This window comes from Uloborus diversus, chromosome 7 (assembly GCF_026930045.1).
Source record: "Uloborus diversus isolate 005 chromosome 7, Udiv.v.3.1, whole genome shotgun sequence".
NCBI classification, from domain to species: domain Eukaryota; kingdom Metazoa; phylum Arthropoda; class Arachnida; order Araneae; family Uloboridae; genus Uloborus; species Uloborus diversus.
Window position 1 is genome coordinate 113,326,540 of NC_072737.1, and position 12,498 is coordinate 113,339,037.

Sequence of the window (12,498 nt, forward strand, 5' to 3'; positions counted from 1 at the left end):
GGTAGTAGGTACATTAAAAATTTGAACATTCTTTTTTTCTTCTCTTTTACGCTAGTGTTTTAGATGATTATCATTATCAAAATACAAACACGGACATATATATTTAGTTTAGTTTTTTAAATGATTTTGAAATACAAGGTTGAATTGCTTTGCAAAACTGCAAAATGCTCCTCAAAATCACCACAAACGCTTTTCATCTCGAAGGTTGCCAACCTTACACATGGAATAACTACATTAGATATCCAATTCAGAGTTCATCCACCCCCCCCCCCCCCATCATTATGTTTGGATTTCTTCTATATCTTCTACCAAACCAAAATAATAATAATAATAATAATAATAAAAATAATAAATAAATAAATTGAAAAATAAGTGAATAACTAATAGCTACAAAACAATACCTCTTCAAACATTTTCTTTGGATTGGGCTGTGTCGTGCTCTTTTTCCTTTTCTTGACAGTAGCAGCATTAGTTGTAGTAGCAAAACTATTTAGAGATGCCATTGCAGCAGTAGGATGTGCCCCTCCAATTTCTAACATGCTAAATAAATCCTGCAAATATTCAAAAATTGAATTCTCTAAATCCGTTTAACATGTAGAGAATGTCATAATGAACTTAAAAAATCACTCTATAATAATGTTTCAAAATCCAAGATTGTAGTCTTTTATTATTTTAAGTGCAAAAATTATTATCTTAACATAATTTAACAAGAAACAGAGAATGGGAGCAGCAAAATGGTTGCAGATTAGGTAATTTTGAGGGAAAACGAAAATTCAGTTCAAGTATATTTTGAATTGAAAAAAAAAAAAAGTAATTTTGTCAATATTTAAATCAAAAGATAAACATTACTTTACAAGAACTTAATATCGCGCTTTTACAAGGAGTTTTAGTTTTGTTGAAATAGTTTAACATGTAATAGAAACTTTCAACTGTAAATGTGTGAAGTGAATTTATAAGATATATGTTGATAATGAAACAATTAATACAGTTAAACTCACTTATAATAAGCAGATTAAATGAAAACTTAGATTTAAGTAAATCAAAAATACTTGGTTGGTGCAATGTTAAGTCCATGGGAGCATTACTCGTTTTAAACGACCAAACACTGCTCAAAACGAGCAACACTTTGCAACTCATAAAAATTTTATGTACTTAAAGCTCAGCTTATCCTTTCTTAAAAAAAATTACTATAATGTTCCAAAATCAACTGAAAGTTAGTAGATCAGTCATAAATCCTGAGATCATGTGATGATGGACATTAAAAAAAAATTGTGGATTGAGAATTATATTTTTCTTTGGATACCTTCAAGCAAAGGCAGATGAAAAAAAAAATTAATGAAAGAGAGAACAGTAATGACAAATATTAAGAATTTTAAGCTGAACCACTCTAAACATAGCCAATGGCTCTTTTTATATGTAGAAAAACTTTCAACTTTTTTCAAAGCTCAAGATTCAAATGACGGATATTTTTCAGGTCATGGGTATTTCTTGAAAAACAGGAATCACAAGAAAGATACAATAAGACAATTCAAAGTAAATTAACCAACTTCTTTGGTGCTGTACAGAAATAACAAAAAGTTCTGTCTATAACTAAATGAGCCAATTTTCCTATATACCAACATTGACTTTTCAGCATTTGATCAATATTCTTAAAAAACATTCTGAGATTTTAGGTCAGTCTTTACATAGAATTCCTTAAAAATCCTTTTTTTTTACACATGTCTCTAAAATCTGTTAAATGAAAGAGTGGAAGCTCTCCTTTTCAGAGAATGCAGTGCTCAGTGGTACATGAAATCGTATTTCATGTCATGCTGATATTCTAGATTTTCAGTAACCCAATTGCTTGTTTTGTGAGATGTCGGGGACTAGTGCTGCTTTTTTAGGCAAATTTCGCCAGCAGCACTCACGAAATATCTCATGGTTTTTCCCTACCCTTGGGGAGTGCCCCCTGATGAGACCCCAGGGTATTTTGGGATTTTTTCATTTTTTCCTTCTTTTAAAAGAATTTTTCGTTCTTGTTCAATCCTTATATTGCTATCAAAAAAAAAATATATATATATTGTAACGGATTCGGTGCGACTTCCACTTTCTTGAAAAGAAAACACAGTTCTTGATAAAAACACAGTTCTTGATAAAAACACAGGAAATTTATTTACACTATGTACAGGAAAGATCTTCAACAACTGCTAAATTATTCATCAGCAATTAAGCAATTATCACACAACACCGTAAACTCAACGTTTACACACGTATTTACTTCCAAATACGAAAACAACACAGCGAAATGCCTCGCTATAAACAGAGCAAAATGCTCTCAGTTCGAAATATCAATCGAAACTAACTGTTTATCCATCGCTAACGGCTTTTATAAACATCCAAGAATTTTCCACAACATTCTTTCTGCTTCGAGAAATGCGTAGACCGTTATCAAATTTTATCAATGAAAATAAAAAGAATAGGGGGTTGTATACTTTAGCCATATGTTAAGGGGTTGTATATTCATTACGGGAAATTATTTACAGGTTACGTTACTACAATAATTACTATTTACAGGATTTGTAACAATATATATATATATATATATATATATATATATATATATATATATATATATATATTTCAATAAAAAAAATTATCTAACTATTTTCAAGACAAAAAAAAAAAAGAATAAGTCAAAAAAAAAAAAAGAAAAGAAAAGAAAAGAAAAGAAAAGAAAAAAGGAAATTAAAATGAATGAACACATGAAATACACTGCCAGCTCAATTCCAGTCATTTATTTCTGCCTTAGCCCTGGCTATAGGGCAGTAACTTACTATGCAAAATGAACAAATTCAATAAAAAAAAAAGTGTTTGTCGTTCTTCCTTTTGGGTAAAAAGTTCTTCCTTTTAAGTAAAAATAAAGTGTCTCTGGTTTTATTTTTTCCTACATAACTAAACTTTTTTAAAAAAATTATTTGAAGCCATCAGAGTTTTTTTTTTTTTTTTTTTATCAAACAAAAAGAAAAGACTGATCTGAAATTTATTTGACCTTGCTGAAAAATCATTATCATCATACAAGCAACAAAAACCAATTAAAAAGTTGAAACATTTAAACAAATATATCTTAGAAAGAAAAAACAATAATGATTTTTAAGATTTCATACATTCAAAAGGTATAATAAAATGCATACAGGAGGGGGGGAGGAGGAAAACAAAAAAATTTTTCCCTTGTACATTATATTAAAAGTGTTTATTAATACCGTGTTTAATTAAAAAATCAATATGTAGTTACACTATTCGAAAATTCAGTATCAGAATCCCACTTATAGTTCATTTCTATCTACTTACATAGGGTGCAGAACACATATTCATTAGTTGTCGAATTTCTTTGGCAATCATTCTCAATTTTTCAAAGTTGACCTATACAAAAAATACAAAAGACCATAAAATTGTTACATTTCACATAAGAATAGTTACGTAAATATCAAATAAAATCATTTAGAATTTGAAATGAGTGCACGGGGGGGGGGGAGTGAGAGGGATTAAAGTATAAGTTAATAAATAGGTGTAAGAGTCAACAATTTCTTTCAACCAAGAGGATTATCTTTTTCTGAAGGGAGAGGGAAACATTTTTCAAAAAATCTTTAAAGATAATAGAGGAAGAATTCACAAAGAATTGTCAATTTCTTACCTCTAGTGAAACATTTTTATAGGAGAATAAGAAATGAGTCATTTCATGTCAATGGCCTATAATATCTAATCCACAATGAGCATCCCCATTTTTGATGAAATTTCACAGTGATGGTGTAAACTAACCTATGTAAATTTTCTCGGCTCACAAGATCCAAGTTTTGAACGTCTGGAATCTCTCTCTCTCAAAAAAAGGGGAAGGGGGGAGGGGAGGTTCTAAAATGTCTGGGCAGCATTGCGAAAAAGTTTGCTATGTTTTGACTAACCTCTAAGAAAATTTATTCGCACTGGAGCTTTGATTTTTTGGAACTTTTAGTTGATAATACATACAACATTTTTTGTCAGCTTAAGCTCAATAATTTTTGCATAGTTATGAATTGAAACCCTTGATAGGACTCAAGTGTGAAATGGTTATCTATATTTTAGGTTGTCATAAATCATCTGCAAAGCTCATTCAAAAGCTTGCCCTTTTCAAGTTCCACAATTAACAAACTTGCTGTTTTCAACAGATTTATTCAACAGCCTCAGCTGGGAGGTTTCAGAGTTACATGTTAAATGGACGAGATAACTCGTTAAGAACTGTAAGGTAGCTAATGCTTAGATAAAATTCATTAAAATTTTTTTCCTTTAAAATTATGTTTAGCGATAGATTCACAATTAAAAACCAAGAATTTAACAACTCCCTTTTTAACTAATATTTTAGATAAAAACAATTTTTGGTAGAAATACAATTATTCAATCTTAATATTAATCCTGAAAATGATTCTTAACTAACACCAAGGTATTAAAATTGAATCATGTTTTATTAAGAGGCCATAAGTCAACTTACTAACGGTGTTAACTGATGCCCTTTCAACAAAAAGAGATTCAATTTTGAAAGAGCAACCTTTAAATTACTACATTTCTATAACATGCTAATATTAAAAACATTCATTTAAAAAAAATTAAACATCAAATTTCCAAAAGTTCTTACCAAACTATCTACAAAGGTATCATTTCCTAGGTGAATAAATGTTAGATCTTTTTTTACAACAGGATAAAATGGAATCTAAAGGAGGGAAAAAGAAAATCAATACAAAGAAACTTTTAAACACAATTAAAAGACTTGAATTCTAAAAATAAATGCTCTAATGAAATATAATTTCTGCATGAATTATAAATATATGTTTGTTGAACTTAAATTTTGCATATTGTACGGAATGGCATATAAAACTAAGAAAATTACTTACGATAGGTGGCTGTGTATGTTCACTATTTAAGAGATTTCGATATTTACACATATTTCTGGAAGGATCCATTAAACCTTGTAAATCCTAAAAAAAAAAAAATTAAGAATAATGCATATTTAGGGGGGAAAAACACAATGAAATATTAATGTTCAAATACAATTATTAATAAGTTTTCAGAAAGAAAAAGACTAAATAATATTTATTTTCATGAATGAATATATTTTGAAATAGACTCAAATACACAAACACATGCATTTAATAAACATTAACTAAAATTAAAAATATATCCACAGATGTAGGTAAAAAAATGTATTACAATGCAATCTTGCTGCAACAAACCCTCAACCGAGTTTTAAGGAGATCACTATAATCACTGGTTTGCTACTTTAGATTTTTCACCAAAAAAAAAAAAAAAGAAGTCCAAAACTATCAAGCTAACTCCCTTATAACGAATGTCTTTATTATATGACATTTCTATTGGTGATAAGGATAAAATTAGAAAAAAAGTATGAACTCTATTACATTCAGCACTAAACAAACTATAATAATTTACCATCTTTTTATTTATCCATAGTATGAGAAGAAGGTATTTTTGGTTGCAAGCTTTTGGATTTTATGTATGTTTTGTTGATTTTTCTGTTAACTATTGTAAACAAATGTGTTCTCAAATATATGCTCTCAAGTTACCAACAAGTCTAACTATAAAAATTTGTTACCAACAAATATACTTTATGTGGTAACAAAATTTGCTCAAAACTCTGATAGCTGTTTAGAATTACAATTTTGCCGGATAGTGTCTACAGTAAATTTAGAAAACGAAATTTCCTTACAAATTGAGATAAAAGGCTTTTGCTGCTTTCCAATTTCGGAATAAATTTAACATGATTCCTTATAGAAAAAGCATTCTGCTTGCATAATGTAGTTTTGGCAATATGAAGTTCACAACCTTATCAGAAGAATAATAAATGAGGAATGTGGTTTGAACTGGGACATTCTGGTGAAAAAGGGGTCTCTGTTGCAGAAGATAGTGTTTGCTCTTGATAAAATTGGTAAGAAATGTAGTTGGGACAAGTGCTATGACAAGCATGAATTTTTAGAAATTTTTGGATTTGTTATAGATTGTTTTCTAGCGTTTGATGATCCTTATAAGTGTTTGAAAATACATTAACAACATAGGGCTTCCGTTGGGACCATTTAAAAGGTTTGCTACAACCGGGAGATCGCAATATCCCTGGTTCACTAGAGGTAGGCTTGACAGACGTCCCAGTTTTCAGACAAAGTCCCGGTGTCCCGGCTGGTTTACTTCATGTCCCGGTACAAGATAAATTTGATTAAAGATGACCAAAAAGTCTTTAAAAAAAATTAACCATGAAGGATTATTTAAAATAATAACTTTTTCATTTCTGTAATTCAGAGCCAGACTGACGTAAGTCCAAAAATTGTGGTTTTCTGTTTATTTCTTTTTATGCAGAATCCTAGCCCACATCCAGCCATTTAAGTGTAATTCTAAGAAAATAATAATAATCCCCTGTAATGATTTACCAGTGTTAAAGTGTGTGCGTCCTATCATTTGCAAGAGCCAGACAAATGTTTTTCCTCTCTCCTGTAAAGCAGCGATTATGTGACTTACGTTAGTCTGGCTCTGAGGTACAGATTTGTACCATTGACTTGTAAAATTACTTTCGAATTATCTTGTGATGATTTTTACAATAAGATTAAAAAAACCAAAAAGACTTTCTAAAAAAGTCGTAGCCAATACAAAGAACATGTAAATATTGTTCAAATATTTTTCCCCATTTAAAGTTTCTCTTATTAATAAAGTAACTTAAAAATATCAACACATAGAAATTTAAATGCTTGGGTCATGGATTATGTATTGTTTTTGGTTTAGTCTCATAATTAATAACCATTCATTTTTTCATTAAGAATGAACTAACCTCTAAAACACTCCAAAACCCAACTAGGGGTATGTACCCTTTTGAATACTTGTTACGCTGGACAGGGGGGGGGGGAGCAGTGGCGTAGCTGAGGAGGGGCGGTCCATGGGTGCAAGTTTAGTGATGTGTTCAAGAAGGAAAATATTTTGAGCAGCCACCCCCACCCCCTCACATGCAAGCTTAAGGGAAAATGTATCAGCAATAATGTTGTAGTTTTAGACTATGGCAGTTTTAGAATCTGTATTTACTTTAATTTTCTGCTTTTGACTTTTCTAACAACATGGACCTAGTTTAAACTGTAATACTGAAGTGTTTTGATATCGTAGTTCCAAAAACCGAAAAACTGCCAAATAATGGGGGGTCTGGGGGCTCTCCCCCAGATATTTTTTTGTAATTGAAGTCCAAAAAACGCAACGATAGTCTATTTTGATAGTTCATATTTTCATTAAAAACTTCAAAATCCCTGATAGTTCCCATTTAACCTAATATGGTGAACGCCCTTTGATGTGGGGTAAACATTTCATCCCGTCAGCTATCACGCTCAACCGGTGATTCAGATTCAACTCTAAGACAATTTAACAGCGCACATAATTTTCATTTATGCATGTTAAGTTTGCAAAAAAAATGCGAATGAGAAAAAAACGAAAAGATGATCAAATATAAAGTGAAAAATAAAGACGAAAAGCGATCAAATTCGAAAAATTAGAGAGAATAGCGAGCAACTTTGTGGTCTATAATGCAAGGAGTTGGAAATAACAGAGCTAGCTACCTAAAAAAAAAGTCAAGCGGCGTGAGTCTAAAAGTCACTCCTCCAAAAGCACGTTGCATAGAAAACAAGCCCATGGCGGAAAATCGAGAGAATGTCGATGTAAATTCGTTGTTATCGAACGGTTCAGTAATATTAAAAGCATATTTTTCAAACACTCGATTTCTCTTTTTTTAGTAAAAACTGAAAGAAAGTCATCGAATTTCTTTCCGTCCCAACCTCCGTTTCGTAAATTTTGTCGAAGACGGAAATCCGTCCTGAGACGGAAGGTCCTGCACCCATGGGGCGGTTCGCCACGAGCGGCACTTTTTGGGGGGCGGCACTTTCAAACTTTTGAAGTGAAAAAATATAACGCGTTGTTTTTCTTGTGCACATCTCAGCATTATTTGGTTAGTTTTTCTCTTCCTTCATCCAAAGCTACAAACTGAGGGTGGTGTCACATTTTTCGGGAAGAGCAACCGAATCTTCCTATCCCTTAACGTCACCAAACAGCTCAAAAGTGAAGTTTTAGGCTTTGAGTCTCGAAACATTTCTAAGGGATAACAGCCACCCCATCCCTTACATTTCATCTTTTAACTTAATATTGAGTCTTTTAAACTTCAATATAACAAATTCTTGAGGGCGGCCAAGCCCTGACACTTCCTGTAACGTGATTCAAGATAGTCTAATATGTGTATTAAGGACATCAACTTCGAAAATAGCTTTAAGTTGGGATTTTGAAACTTAAATTTCAGAAAAATTCTAAGGTAGGGACCCCAAATGTGCATGAAATCACCTAACGTCATCACAGTTGGCTCCAAATTTCGTTTTCAGAAATTTCTGAGGAAAGACCGCAAAGCCTTCTTTTCTCAGTGATGCAGAGCTTAAAATAAGCAACAATTTCGAAAAAGATTTTGAGTGGGAAACCCCCCTCTGAACTCTCATGACGTTGTCCGTCAAACAACGGCTAAAATCGTGTTTTTAGGACTCCATTTTCAAAAAGTTTCAGAGGGAGACGCAAAAAGCATCAGACTTCCCAAAATTTTTGGAAAAAGTTGGAAACTTTTGCCATCAAAGATAGCCTACAAATGCATTTTTGAAACTTTGGCATCGGAGAATTTCTAGAGAGCTCCCAAACATTCCCTATTCTCTTTAACGTCATCTAATTTCAAGTTTGAAAATATTTCGGGAGGAAAATCCAGTCTTTGCTGGATTCAGGGGAGGCCCTTACACCACTAGATACAGCCTACCTTTACATGTTTTTCAGTTTAGTTGAAAAGCTTTCCGGATAGCGCCGCTGAACCTTTCCCAATATCTTCACGTATCCAAAGGTAGCCTGAAATTGCTTTTTTAAGACTTCAATTTCAACAAATTTCCTTGAGAAGTCCCAACCCCCCTATGTCACCAAAGAAAGCATAAAACTGATTTCCATTAAAAATAAAAAAATAAAAAATCTGGAGGGTGCTCAAAACCTCTTTTCTAGAAGCGTTACCAAAAATTGCTTAAAATTCCGAACTTTGATTAACTTTTGGAATTTTTCGGTGAGCTTCTGAATTCCTTTTTTGTGTCTTCTGCAAGAAAAATAAGAAGGGATTTTTTTTTCTATTTTCTTCTTTATTAAAATCTTGTTAAAACATTTTTGACTCTTAAATATATTAACTATTTTCCATCAAAAGGGCGGCAAATTGAGGAACCGCTCCAGAAGGCAGAAAGCGTAGCAAGGCCACTGGGGGTGGGGAGTATTCTGGTGTCCTAGTTGAATATTTCAGAAATCTTGCAAGCTTAAGAGCCATTGTCTGTAAGAATCAGGCAGTTTACGGCATTTGTGATTGTTGACATTTTTAATTTTTCTTATTTTCACATATGTTGTTCCTTATTATGAATGTAATGTTTGTGCAAAATATGAGCTTTGTCTGCCTTACCGTTTTTGGGAAATAAAATTTTTAAATTTAGGAGGGGTGGCAAATTTTTGCGTGTTTTTCAAATTTGCAGATTTTAAAGTTCTTGTTGCTTTAAGCGCCCCTATAATGACATGGATTTTTAAATTCTATACTATTATATGGTCTTCTTAGATACTATTACAGCTGACAAATCGGTGTCACTACGAGGGCGACGGCCACGAACTCCGTTTAAAAATGACCGAAAATGATTTTTTTTACTACATTCAATGCCAATTTTCTCAAGGTGCCTTCATGATGACACCAACGTTTTTATATAAATTCCTAGCTACACTTGCATACATCAAAAATATGTAATAAAACTGGCGTCACTATAAGGGCGCCAGAAGATATTGGAACTTTTATGTGATAAATTTCACAAAAATGCAAATGTTTAAAATCTAATTACTACTCTCGCCCTCATAGCAGAGATCTGAAACTAATTCGGTTTGATAACCAACATGTTCGTCTAACATATGAAATAAAAAAATCGGTGTCACTCTTATTACTTTTGGAAATATAACCATTCGAAATTAGTATGTTATGCAGTTATTTAAAAAACGACTTTTATAATTCGAATGGCTTTTTGCACGGTTTGTTTTAAACTTTAATATAAAATTACAGTAGGGACACCTACAATAACATGTTTCTAATGCTTTTTATAAAAAAAAAGCGCTTTATAAAAAGCATTAGAAACACAGGAAATCGATATAGTTGCAGATGGACGTATTGTGTAATGTGCATTATGGCTAAAATAGTCGTACTAATATTCATATTTTTCCTACCATACTAATTTTTTATCTGTTATTTCTATTAAAAATGCAACTATTTATAACATAATGTCTTAAATAGTGATGAAGATAATGTATTATATTGCGAGCATTCAGAATCTGAAACATAATTTGAGGATGACGTAAACTAAAACAAAGAAAACATAAAAACATCAAATCACCCCGTTTCAGAAAGACGGTCATTTCTTATTGATATCTGGTAATTTTGTAGCACTAAAGCTTGGGAAAACATGGTATATCGGAGAAATAGAAGAAGTTGACCATTTGCAAGTAAAGGTCAAATGCATGGCAAGAAGGATTGAAATAAATAAATAAATTTGACCGGAAAAAAGGCAAGTATTGGTTAATCTAAATATATTATGCACAATAGATCCACCTGTACCTATATCAAAACGAGCATTTTCTATTCAAGAAAAAGACGCTCTTACTGCCCAAAGCTGTTTAGATTAAACGTTGCTTCTTTGTAATAAATTAAAAATAAATATGGTCAAAAACACTATCTGGGTGTGATAAGATTAAATTAACAATATACATAAATAAAAAATAAAATAAATTAAAAATAATAATAATAAATGAAAAAAATGCATTACAACACTAACTTCGAATGATTATATTTCTATAAGTAGTAGGAGTGACACTAATTTTATTAGTTCAAATGTTAGACAAATGTGTTGGTTATCAAACTTAATTAGTTTCAGATCTCTGCTATGAGGGTGCTAGTTGTATTCAGATTAGCAAATGGTCAACTTCTACTACTTCTCCGGGATACCATGTTTTCATAAGCTTTAGTGCTACTAAATTGTCAGATATCAATAAAAAATGACCTTCTTTTTGAAACTGGGTGATTTGATTTTTTTTAATGTTTTCTTTGTTTTAGTCTTTGTCATCCTCAAATTATGTTTCAGATTCTGAATGCTTGGTATATAATACATTATGTTCATCACTATTTAAGACATCATGTTATAAATAGTTGCATTTTTAATATAAATAACAGATAAAAAATTAGTATGGCTGGAAAAATATGAATATTAGTACGACTATTTTAGCCATAATGCACATTACACAATACGTCCATCTGCACCTATATCGATTTACTGCGTTTCTAATGCTTTTTATAAAGCTTTTTTTTATAAAAAGCATTAGAAACATTATTTTAGGTGTCACTACTGTAATTTTATATTAAAGTTTAAAACAAACCGTGCAAAAAGCCATTCGAATTAGAAAAGTCTTTTTTTAACTCCATAACATACTAATTTCGAATGATTATATTTCCGAAAATAATAGGAGTGACACCGATTTTTTTATTTCATATGTTAGACGAACATGTTGGTTACCAAACCTAATTAGTTTCAGATTTCTGCTATGAGGGCGAGAGTAGTAGTTAGATTTTAAACATTTGCACTTTTGTGAAATTTATCACATAAAAGTTCCAATATCTTCTGGCGCCCCTATAGTGACACCAATTTTATTACATATTTTTGATGTATGCAAGTGTAGCTAGGAATTTATATAAAAACGTTGGTGTCATCATGAAGGCGCCTTGAGAAAATTGGCATTGAATGTAGTAAAAAAATTCATTTTCGGTCATTTTTAAACGGAGTTTGTGGCCATCGCCCTCGTAGTGACACCGATTTGACAGTTGTAATAGTATCTAAGAAGACCATATAATGGTATAGAATTTAAAAATCCATGTCATTATAGGAGCGCTTAAAGCAACAAGAACTTTAAAATCTGCAAATTTGAAAAACACGCAAAAATTTGCCACGCTCCCTAAATTTAAAAATTTAATTTCCCAAAAATGGTAAGGCAGACAAAGCTCATATTTTGCACAAACATTACATTCATGCAGGGTTTTTGCTACGATCGCATTTTTCGCAAAATGCGAAAACACTATCTCAATTGCGAAAGTAAAGCAAAGCACTTTCGCTTTTTTGCTCAACTAAAAAATAAGTTAATTTAAAAAAAAGGAAACTTATAATCCAAGACAGGAAGCACGCATGGCGATAGTCAACTTAATCTTTAAATCTCAGCAAAGATGCTTAAATTACAATCAAGTTCAATAATTTGTCTTATCCGGCATTATGTCCCCTCAAAAACTGCATTTTAGGAAGAGGAGAGTGCAATTTTCTAAAAACCAAACATATGTTTTTCTTAATGATAAGCATAATCCAAGACTTTTATTTTATGTTT

The 12,498-nt window shown here is 31.5% G+C and overlaps 1 protein-coding gene across 2 annotated transcripts in view; it reads right to left on the reverse strand.

Annotated features, from left to right (window-relative positions):
* Window positions 1-12,498, reverse strand: part of LOC129226365 (rap guanine nucleotide exchange factor 2-like) — a 458,437-nt gene that overhangs the window by 16,924 nt on the left and 429,015 nt on the right. For both annotated transcript variants that reach the window (XM_054860968.1, XM_054860969.1), the window contains 4 exons: window positions 4,899-4,982; window positions 4,643-4,717; window positions 3,328-3,399; window positions 402-551 (listed from right to left, as the gene is read on the reverse strand). In XM_054860968.1, coding sequence (XP_054716943.1) covers window positions 402-551; window positions 3,328-3,399; window positions 4,643-4,717; window positions 4,899-4,982 — 381 coding nt within the window. The remainder of the gene's footprint in view (window positions 1-401; window positions 552-3,327; window positions 3,400-4,642; window positions 4,718-4,898; window positions 4,983-12,498) is intronic.